The sequence below is a fragment of the Microtus ochrogaster genome, linkage group LG3, assembly GCF_000317375.1.
Source record: "Microtus ochrogaster isolate Prairie Vole_2 linkage group LG3, MicOch1.0, whole genome shotgun sequence".
In the NCBI taxonomy this organism is placed as follows: domain Eukaryota; kingdom Metazoa; phylum Chordata; class Mammalia; order Rodentia; family Cricetidae; genus Microtus; species Microtus ochrogaster.
Genome location: NC_022029.1, coordinates 44,309,818 through 44,321,237, shown reverse-complemented (window position 1 = coordinate 44,321,237; position 11,420 = coordinate 44,309,818). Strand labels below are relative to the sequence as shown.

Here is an 11,420-nt window from a genome sequence, read left to right as displayed (position 1 = left end):
TCTCTTAACATCTTGACCACTATTCTGTAAATATAAGACAAACAGACAATTTATAAGTTTCTATGGAAACATTACTGACTCCTGCACCCCTTACATTAGAGACCGAAACCCTCAGCATGACCAGGGCTCTCTTCCAGCCACACTAAAATCATTTAATTCTTTCCACGAGAGAAACCTTGCCCTTGCCTCTAGGTTTTCATAGTAAGGGACGCTTGACACAAGTTTGGTGGAAGCTAATACATGTTATATTTTAAAAACTAAAGAACATCTATAAATTAGATTTTGATAGAGGTTGGACCATCTAAGCCACTCACATTGGTTTTCAGTGGAGTGAGGACAGCCCAGACAGCCTTTCTTCCTGACTCTTTCTCCACCTCCAATGCAGCCTCAAGTCCCTTTCCTTGGCTGTCCTCAGCCGTCATCCTTAACTTTCGCACCAGACCCAAGCCACAGTCAAGATCAGGGCTCTGAAAATCCATTCACAGTGATGGGGGGGTCAGTGGCCCCTCCCACCTTACTGCTGTCTTCTCCCACTCACCCTGCCCATCCCACCTCCCACGAATCATTTGTGGAAATCTTCAAAATTGCTTCTTCTTTGTAGTTGGTACTATCCCCTTGGAAAGAATGTGGAGCCAGGTAGGTGGAGCTGGACCAAGCTGCCAGGTGGTTTGGGTGACAGGTGTGGTGAGCAGGCTATAGATTAGAGCCAGGGTGTGGGGATCAGGTGCTAGGATCCCTTCGAGAAAGAGTGAACATCCTCATAGCACATTACTGAGCCATGTCCCAACATCCCTGAATGTTGCTGGGACTTCCCCTTAACCCAGGAAAAATTCTTCTCATGTTTCTTTCTTCTCAAGTCCCATGTGATGATACCTTCCCCAATGCCTCATAAGCCACAATGAGAAAAATACATATCTTGTTACTTTGGGCCACACAGTCCTTTACAAAGTCACAATCTGAACATTATTGCCATATTTCCAGAGGCGCCAACTCATCCCCAGTCTCCCTCTTTTGCACCCTGCACCCTGCTTCTGCCAGTCAGATCCGGTACCAGGTCAGTCAGTCTAGAATCAACATGGGCCTTTCTGACTCCTAAACCCTTGTTATTTGTTAGGTCCTAGCACCATTTTCTGAAAACTTTTACTGCTACATAACAGGGAGGGGGCATTGGTGCAATGTGCCTTCCAGAAGTGAAGAGCCTTTCCCTCCCGACAGGCTGCCCAGGAGGAAGTGCACGGAGGAACAGGTTGCTTTGGGGTCACCCAGGTGAGCTGTAAATCCTTCAGGGTGGCTCAGGTGAGGTGGGGATTCTTTGAGGGGCTTATAGCTCGGTGAGACAGATTCCCCTGTCAAGATACATCTCCAAAATGATGGACAGAGCATTTAATACGCAGAATGCTTCTCCTTCTGTTTACACGGTCATAAATTACAAAGTATTGCTCACTTCACAAAATAAAACCATTTCCAGATTATTTTTGACAGTATCAAGAAGCATAGAAGCCACAACGAACAAATCTGTACAGTTGTGAGGAATGCTGACAGCAGGGAGCAGGTCAAAGTGAGCCCCAGGTGCCTGGATTCTGGCTGTAACTCTGCAGTCCCCACCACCTTAACACAGCAATCCTCTCCTAGGTGCTCCAAACGAGACAGGTCAGTACATGGGTCATCGTCTCCATCACCTTAATGGGGCAATTCTCTTCTGGGCATTGCAAGCAAGACATGCCAGTACATGGGGCATCTCAGGGAAAGACACCACAACTGGCTTTTAAAAAAAAATCTAGATTTACAATTTTGTTGTTTTAAAATACTTTTCCTAAGTTACAAATATAGAGATCTTGGTGTGAAAAACTCATGCTAAGATAAATATAGCCAATAGGATGGGTCCCAGGTAATAAAATAAAATCGTGTTAAATTATCTTCCCCACAGAACAACTTTATGACGGAAACACATTTGGTTAAAAAAAAACCAACCTTATTTTTTCATAACTTAGGAATAGGTTTATTATAAAAGAAAAGTAAGGAACAAGACAACAAAGATTCTGTGGGTTCATGAGTCATCAAATGTAGAGACGTGGCAAAGAACTTCCATTTCCCACTGACATGGACTCGAAGGGCCCGGAGGAGGAGAGGGAAAGTGCCAACCTGCGCGGGGGACAATCCAAATGTTCTCAGATCACTCTGTGTGACAAGACACACCCTGGAGATATGGAGAGGCCACAACCAATTCCATAACACCCTTTGGGGAGTCACACAATGCTTACAGAAAGGAAACTTGGGGATGCTCAGACCACGCTAGAGTCACTGTGAACATACACTACCTCACAGCAGAAAACCAGTGCTGAGGAGCATGGGCTGTGGAAAGCAGGGCCATGGGGGAGCGGCAAACTTTTATCGAAGCACGAATCAGGACAGAGGTATGTCAAGGTGATACTGCATTCACGGTCAACGTTCACCAGGCATCACAGCAAGAAAAGGGGGGACAAGGGAGAGGGCCATAACCAATGCACTGCATTGAGTTCTATTTGCTAAAATAAAATAACATTCTTGCAGCTAAAATAAAATACATCTTACAATATAGGTTTCATTTAACACTTAACATATAGAATTGTCTTCTTTTTGTGAAGGTGGAAAATGTATATTGTACCAAGTACCTTTATGAATTAAATTCCCTTTTATTAATGGTAAGACTGATGTTTAAAGGTCTACGTTTTTTTTTAATAAGTTAAAGAAAGATTTATTAATCACTCTTCCAGCAAAACAGACATACATACGAGGCACGGCAAAAGACCCAAGGTAAGGGGTTTCCTACCCTCACCCCTGCTCTCACGTGGAGGAGGGAGACACAGTCCCCAACACTGCAGTCCACTGTGGTCCGGGAAATCCTACCACTTGTTTGAAAAACAAATCAAGTGTAAGAAATGGTTTTATTCCGTTAGCGCTACCAGCTCATTTCCCTGATAGATTAGAACAGAACGTCTTCGTTTTCTATTAAAATCTGCACGATCAGCTTTTGGTACCGCATGTCATGGAGGGTGGTCAGAGTACTGTCCTCAGGGGGTCTCATCAGCGTGGGCCCGAACACAATTCCAAGATTTTCTGCGTTCATTAAATTGTCCTTTTCATTCATGGTAACCCTGCAAGGCGAGCACAGAAATTTCAGGCAGATTGGCAGGACTGACATACTAGCTATGCATTTGGGGTCTGAGACTATCTCTGGGTCTTAGGAGGCTGTGAAAGCAAGTGGAGACCAAGAATGGCAGGAAGTCATCTTTTAAAGATAATTTTCTGATTTGTTTTCCTTTTTAAGTTATTGATCCTGCTTTCAGCCAGTAGAACTAAATGACTTACTAGGATCTACTGAGAACACAGGTTAAGGATTGGGAGCCTGTCCTTCTTGAAGAAGAGTGTGCAAGTGTTATTTAGGTGACAACAGTTTGAAGGGGCAGGAGGTCACTAGCCGACCCATGGCCTTCCTCATAGGGAAGTCTGGTTTTTGTCACCGCTTCGTACTGGTCTGCACGCTGGAGAGGGGGCTGAATGTGGATTAGTACCACAGGAGAAAGACTGTTTGTAGAACAGGCTGCTATGTGTTTAGGAAGACCCTGGCTATTGTCACAGGGCAGAAGAATGGCTGGAATGTGGCCAGACTGGAGGGCAATTGTTTATTATGCCTAGTTCCCAGAGGATGAGGTACAGAGCAGTCATTATTGTTGGACCAGCATCCAGAAAAGAAGCAAAGAGGTTTTAAAGAAGAAATCTAAGTCCTCAAGTTGCTTTACTGGTTTCTTTGCGGAATGAATGATGATCTTCTAGGTTTTTGCCTTCAGGAATTTACTCTTTTAAGAGTGTTCATCAGAGATAAAAAGGAGTACGTTCTACAAGACAGAACATACTGTGTTAAAAACGTGTTTAGGTTTTGCAGAGAAACAATCCCTTGCTCTCTGTTTCTTTGAAGCAGATTCAAATTAGCCACTTAATGTTATTTTTGGTCAGCTCAGTTTGAACTGTTTTCATGTTGCAGAGCTCAAAAAAACAAGCAGGAGAGAGGCCACTCTTCACTCTGGGAAGAGGGACCCCAATTGAGAAAAGGTCTCCATCAGATTGGCCTATGGGGCATTTTCTTGATTGATGATTGACATGGGAGGGCCCATCCCACTGTGGGTGGTACCATCCCTGGGCAGGGGGTCCTCCACTGCATCAGTAAATAGTGGTAAATAGCACGAGGGCGTCGTGTAGAACAAACCAGTAAGCGGAGTTCCTCTATGGCCTCTGCTTTAGGTCCTACCTCCAGGTTCCTGCCCTGACTTCCCTCAGTGCTGGACAATGAAATGGAAATGCTAGCCACATAAACCCTTTTCTCCCCTTGTTGCTTTTGCTCATGGTCTTTATCACAGCAACAGAAACCTAACAAGGACAGAAGTGAGTACCCAAGAAAGGATGGCTGTCGTAACAGACCTGACCATGCTGTTTTTCTGAGGTCTGTGGAGTGTTTGGAACTTTGGGCTGGGAAAGCCATCAGTGCGCAGAATCTAATGGGTGCTCTGTGTGCTCTTGGGAGATAAGAACACTGAGAACAGCGCAGACATGGAGGCCTGGCTCGTGAAGTTTCAGAAGGAAGCAAAGACTGCCTCAGGGCTGTCCCTAGAGTAGTTGGAATTGGAGTTCTGGTCACCTGGGACTGAAGAATCAGCTGTGATTAAGAGGAAGGAGACCAGCACTACAAAGTGAAACCTTTGCTTTTTTGGAGGGGACAGTGGTGCTGAAAAATCATCTGTGACTAAGAAATCAGCATCATTGAGGTACAGTTTCCTGGGAGTATGTCCCCAGGGCAGCACACAGAAGTGTGGTCCAGAGGGAGCCAAGGCTGCACCTCATGCTGACAGCTGGACTTGGCAGTGGGACAAGGTGTTAGCCTTCCTTTCTGGAGGAGACAGAGGCGCCTTTAGAGGGAACAGAGCTGCATTCCTTGGGTATCTCCAGTCCCAGTTTCTAGAATCCGTACCACACCAAGAGCTGCTCTGTATACTTGCAGTGGGGTGCCCTAATGCCTTCCCACCCTGGGTAGATCGGGGAGGTCAGGCATGGAGATGTTGGCCTACTTTTTGAGGTGGATCATCAGGTATCGCAGGGTCTCATAGTGGGCAGGAGGCAGCAGCATCAGGACCTCATGGACGGCTTCCAGCCTCTCATCTGCATTGGAGATTTCTATAAAGAACACAAAATCAACCACATTAGATACCAGCAGTCCAGAAGGGCGATGAGAAGTCTGCTTTGTCTTCGCTGCAAATAAGGCATCTGACAAATTCATACAATCTCATATATTCTTTCACTCAGCTTCTTTGTGTCCCGTCTCATTCCAGAAAGAGCTGAGGCTGAGCACTGTATGTTTAAATCAACATCTGTGAAATAAGTGGCTTTTGCGCTCACCATCCAGGGAACAAGTGTACTATAGGATTTCAAATTCTGGGGGCACATATACAGTTTCTGATGCACTTCTGAAGCCTGAACTTGTTAAATCTACCAAAGCTCTAATTTCTTCTGTATTGTGTGTTAGTGTGCCCTTGAAGCTGTCCAATGGCTCTTTCCTTCCCATGCCTCCAAATACATTTTTCAACTCAAGGACATTGGCAGATGAGCCAATCAACAATGCCATCAATAAAGGCACATTCACAAAGGCATGGCAAGGGTTAACCTCATGGGCAGCCCAGGCTAGGAAGCAGATACTAGGCACGTTAACAATGGAAGGAAGAGTGTGTGAACTTGGGGCCACTGATAGGTATTGGCAGGAACTCAAGGAAATCCCTACTGTTATCCTGGGACAGAAACACTCCGCTGCTAGAACCTTCTCTGAGACCACCAGAACCCAGGAAGGACTGGTTTTGCTCGGGGAAGGACCACAGCTCAACTGGAAAGGACACTGGGCATGGGTCTTGTGGTGGTTTGAATGTAACTGGCCTCCACAGGATATATTTAGCCCCCCTAATCTCAGGGAATGGCACTATTAGGAGGTGTGGTTTCATTGGAGTGGGTGTGGCCCTGTTGGAGAAAGTGTATCACTGTGAGGGCCGGCTTTCAGGTCTCCTTATACTCAGAATACCATAGAGTTTGTCAATCAACTTCCTGTTGCTTGCAAGATGTAGGACTCTCAAATACTGTCTGCCTGCTCCTACCACGCTCCCACCATGACGATAATGGACTGAACCTCTGAACTGTAAGCAACTCACCACAATTAAATGTTTTTCCTTTCTAAGTGTTGCCACGGTCATGGTGTCTCTTCACAGCAATAGAAACCCTAATTAAGACAGATCTCAACATGCCTTTGCTTCCTCCTGTCAGGCATTAACATACATACTAAAACCTTTGAAGATATTTAATATTCCACAAAGTCAAAGAAAGTTCCTTAGAGAAGGCTCAGCTTCTCGCCCATGCATCTCAGCATCTAAATTCTTCCTGTTTTGTTACTCCAGTGCTCACGAAAATCTTGGAAAAGATCTGAGCTTTAATTTTCCTCAGAGTAAAAGGCCTGTAGTCCTCCATACTTACTCGCTGCCTCTATAAATTTGGAATAGGTGTCGTATGTGATGACGGGGATCGGTAAGTCTCTGAAGTACAGTTTCAGGGCTCCGGTGATGATGTTTATGTCTGGGTAGATGTTAGCAGAGATATCAGCCTTCTCACCGTCTGCAAAACAGGGAATGGTCCAAGTCTCAATGAGATCTTAATTCACCAAGTCAAAGCAGGTACAGAGAAAGGAGAGCCAGCATTGAATGTGTTCTGGCAAGTCCCAGAATCTCAGCTCTTAATGTCAGGAGCCTGGGGTGACAGAAAGGACCCCTGCGAGGGTGGCATGGTGGTGAAGAGGGAGGACAGACAAGAGTACAGCAGGATGGATCAAGAGTTTCTCTGGGTTCCAGTCCCTGCTAATGAGCCAACAGACACTGATCACAGTAACTCCCTATTGTAGGCAGACCACTTCATGACAGAGCAACACTCTAGTATGAAGTGACATACGATGGTCCACATGCATGAAATGCCATAAGGAAACTCATTATTCTGTGGCCAGATAATCTTTTTCTAACCTCTATGTTATCTTTGCCTTGGACTAGAAGATGATATCTTTGGTTTCAGGCTCACTGAAGCTTCTTTAAATCTGACCCTTCCTACTCATAGCACAGGAACAATGACATTTCTTGTTAATTGTTATGATCATTCTCAAGGCATTTGTGTGCATATGTGTGTGTCTATATATGTGGTATGTGTGTAAAGTGTATGTATATGTCTCTTGTGTACACACATGGAACCAGGAATGACAGTGGTGGCCATCAAGACCCGGCTATCCTCCTGTCTCCAATCCCACAGTGCTGAGGTTACAGGCACACATGAGACCACACCCACATCTTTACGTGGGTTCTGGAGATTTGAACTCAGATTCTCATTGTCGCTCACCAAGTGCTCTTGCCTGCTAAGCCATCTTCCCAGCACTCTGAAGCATTATATATGTTTTTAAAAATACATTTATTTTTAGGGGGCCTATCTGTGTCATGGCACACACACAGCAGTCAGAGAACAACCTGAAGGAGTCGCTTATCTCCTCCATCTTGTGGGTGTAGAGTATTGAACACTGGTTGTAAGACTTGGTGGCAAGTGCTCACTGAGCCATCTTGCTGGTCCTTAAGTCATTTTTTTTAACTCTAAAATTTTACTATTAGTATCCATCTATTTCACCTAACACAGGTCATGAGATTTCTTTTTGGAAAAATATTGTTCGATTGTATAGAGAGTATTAACCTGCTGTATGTGGATAATTAAAAGCATAAATGCCTTAGCAAATGGTTCTAAGTTTTTAAAGAAGCCACAAATAACTAAAAGCACAGACCAAGACATTAAATACATAGCAGATATGACAGATTATTGAACAATATGATGGTTACAGCCAAGGCTCCTGGACAGTGTGTGTCCCTAAAGAACAAAGAACTTAGCTCCTGAACCTATGCTTTCATCCCCAGCTCCCTTCTCTGGAATCCGGAGAGAAAAGCTCTCACTAAGACCCTGAAATGAGAATGCAGACAGCATTCTGTGATGATCTGCGGACAGGCTTCCCACTCAAGCTTTCTCACACTCTTCCTTCCGGGGTTACCTGTCTACCGAAACACTTCTCCCAGAAGAATGTTAAAGAACGGTTCTTCCGATTTCTGAAGAACGACTCTCAGTAGTTTCCAGACCCCACTTCCGCTGTTAGTGAGCTCTCGTTGCTTCACTGATGGTCAGGATAAGTCAGGCAGCATTAAAGACAGTTCACACTTACCTCTGTCAAATGCCATCTTGACATCTTCGATGTGTTCTGTGAACCCAGAGACTCTGTAGATCCCTTCTGACTTCAATCCTGCAGGGCAGGGGAGAGCAGGAGAGATGGGGAGGACTTTAATTTTGGGGTCCCACGGCATGTAAAAAGCCATTCTAATTTTCTACCCGCACTGAGTGCTGGCAGGAACTGTGTAGATTTGGTTAGTGACCTGATCGATGCATCCTGCTCTACTGCCCAAGAACCTGGATTTTTTCCCACCAAGCTTCACTTGAGTCTGTCTTCATCTGCTTGTTGGAGATGGGCTTCTCAGTGGAGTCTGGGTCTTCCTCCTGACTGGGTGCACAGTGAGCTGAGATCTAAGATTCTCCCTAACTACCTTTGGTCATCAGATTTCCTCACACTTATTTCACCAATGCAGGCAGAGCTTGGCTTTCTCCCTGGCATCTCATTCAGCCGTGTGGTGTACTGTACATAGCTACTCTTGGAGAAAACTAAATTGTATAGCCTCTTGTGTTTAATCATAAATGAGACAGTATGCTAACCTACCAAGCATGCTCGAAATCAAGCATTACTCATATAAATAGATATGGTAAAGTTAAATTCCATTTAATCGTTTGAAAACTTAATCACTGTAAGAAAGAGAACATATTTTTGCCCTCTTGAGTATACTGATGTGTTAAAACATGCTAAAACCTAGCTTGCTCTCCTACCCAGTGGGTGACATATCCAAGTAGCAGAAGGATTAGAGGATCAGACTCCATATATAAAATTGAACTGGTGTCAAAACTGAGCTACAGCAAAAAGGAGTGAACTATATAGTCTAACTCTTGATAACTAATGTACATTCCTGGCTTTCAAGTTTTCTTTCAAGGCCTATGTAATACTGTAATATCTGCCATATGTGAGGGTCTGTACTGAATACAAGGGATGGGTGACTCTGCTCTTTTCCCGGAACCAAGGCAGCCATGTGCAATCTCATGAGACTCGGCTCCCTCACGGCAGCCATGTTGAATCTTAGCTCTGCTCTCTTGTGGCAGGCACGCTTGCTTAATTTTAGCTCTACCAGCTCACGGCAGACGTGCTCAGTTCATCTGTGTTCAGCACCCACTGTTGAAACTACCACTGGAAGTGACCCACAAGACAAAACTTGGGTGCCACTCTGTTCCGGTTGGGTACAGGTATGGCCAAAGAGGTTGGTCACAGCCGTTTACAGGACACAGTGATGGACGTACAGTCCTGTTTATAGAGGGGAGAGGACATCTAGGGAGCCCCCCCCAGAAGCTGATGACTAGAGGCTGTCCTGAGAGATGGGCTGGGGTTGGAAGAGCAGCAGAGGCTGCCCGCCAGCCTTCCAGGATTTGTTTTCTTATCTCCCTACTCTAATGGAACACTTGGTTTTGAAACAACATCTCATCTCTTTTGTTTTGTTTTGTTTACTGTAGATACAATGTGACCAGTCACCCCCTATTTCTCCTGATATGCCTTCTTGTAATGAACTGTACTCTCAAAGTATGAGCCCAATAAATGCTTCCTTTCTCCAGTTGCTGCTGTCTGGTATTGTTACAGCAATGACAGTTGTAACTATTATAGCTGGTCATGCAGGAAGAGTGGAAGGAACCAGCACACCCTGTGCCCTGGATGCTGGGCACTGGACAGGTCCCTCGTATGGGTAGACTTGTTTTGATCCTCAGCACCACCTTCTGGGGTACAACTGATTCCACTCACTTTACAGAAGAGGAAGTATTTCCAAAGAGGGAGCAAATTCCTTGTTAAACATTTATCACTACTTGATCTTAAGTGCTCTGGATCTTCTCCTTTACCTATTGCAAACTGTTTGTCTATTCTGTCTTTATAAGAGAACATTGTAGAAACCAACCTTACTTTCTTTGTAGAAATTAATTGTAACCTAAGCTAATGTATAGCTGAAACTTAAATGACCTTCTTCCAAAAATAAATGCTAAATACAGTATAGAAAAAAAAAACTCAGATAGGGTGAAGACATCCTTCTCTGTGACCTGTGCTGCTTTGGAAACAGTGTTGTGTTTATCTGTCCCTCTGATTCCCCAATCTACCACCTTGAGGTTGAGAAAGGAGACTTTCATATCATCAACATCTATTTAACGTATTTAAACACTCAGTAAACATTTGCAGAATGTGGACAAACATGACTTCTCTAGGAATGGAAACTAATGCTATTGGTTGGCTAAGTATATTTAGCTGTATGTGTGTTTGTGTGTGTGTAAAAGTCTGTCATAACAGGGGCAGTAAAGTGAGTCGGTTTCCTCAATGAAAAGGAAAATCAATGTAATATAGTAAGTATAATATAATAATAATAATATAATGATAGTATTTTACAAACCTCTCGCTTCAATTTCCCGAATACAGATGTCTACTACCATGGGCCTCTGAGTATTGTGAGCTTTTACGAGTGTGGTGAGGTCACAACAGTACACTTTCTTGATCCTCTTGAGATCAGGCTGGCAGTCATTGGGGACATGCTTGGAACACTGTTTGTGTACATTCAACCCACAATCTGTGAACAAAGAAGCCACATTAGCCTCGTTGGGTCCTTTTGTCAAATCCCAGGACAAATTATTTGCTGCCAAAATACAAATTATAGCACCCAAGGGTTTGATATCTTTCCTGGAACATTCATCCCATCAGAAGACGGTACTTCCCACTAGATGAGCACAAGATTCATCCTGTGAAGTTTTCTATGACCGAACTGTCCTTATGACTGCCTCTGTTTCATAGACCCAAAGAGAAGAACACCTCGCTGAGATGGTCAGTGTGCTAACAGGCCTTTTCTCTTTAGACTGGGGTTCCTGGGGAGTCCACAGTGATCTTTGGGGCATAGATTCTCAACGTTAGTCTTGGCTCATTAAGGGCACGGAGGCTCATTCTAGGCCATGCCTTTAAATCCCGGATGCTCTTTTGTAGGATACAGAACAATCTGTCGGCAGGACTGTCTGCTCTTTGATTTGCACCCTGCCCTTCCAGACGTTCAGCCTGGAGTTTTCCATCCCTCTTGCTGGAAGCTAAAGTGAACCATTCCTTTTCTGCTTGCTGTACTGTGACAGAGTGGAAGTAACGCTGCCCTGTACTCCGTCCAGTA

General features: G+C 44.5%; 1 protein-coding gene across 1 annotated transcript in view; it reads right to left on the bottom strand.

Annotated features, from left to right (window-relative positions):
• Window positions 1-1,972: 1,972 nt before the first annotated feature.
• The window catches only part of Chn2 (chimerin 2), a 279,816-nt gene continuing 270,368 nt past the window's right edge, over window positions 1,973-11,420 (bottom strand). Inside the window, exons 9-13 of the mRNA XM_013351372.2 lie at window positions 10,665-10,838; window positions 8,306-8,383; window positions 6,544-6,681; window positions 5,100-5,205; window positions 1,973-3,134 (exon numbers count right to left, since the gene is read on the bottom strand). Coding sequence (XP_013206826.2) covers window positions 2,963-3,134; window positions 5,100-5,205; window positions 6,544-6,681; window positions 8,306-8,383; window positions 10,665-10,838 — 668 coding nt within the window. The 3' untranslated portion in view covers window positions 1,973-2,962. The remainder of the gene's footprint in view (window positions 3,135-5,099; window positions 5,206-6,543; window positions 6,682-8,305; window positions 8,384-10,664; window positions 10,839-11,420) is intronic.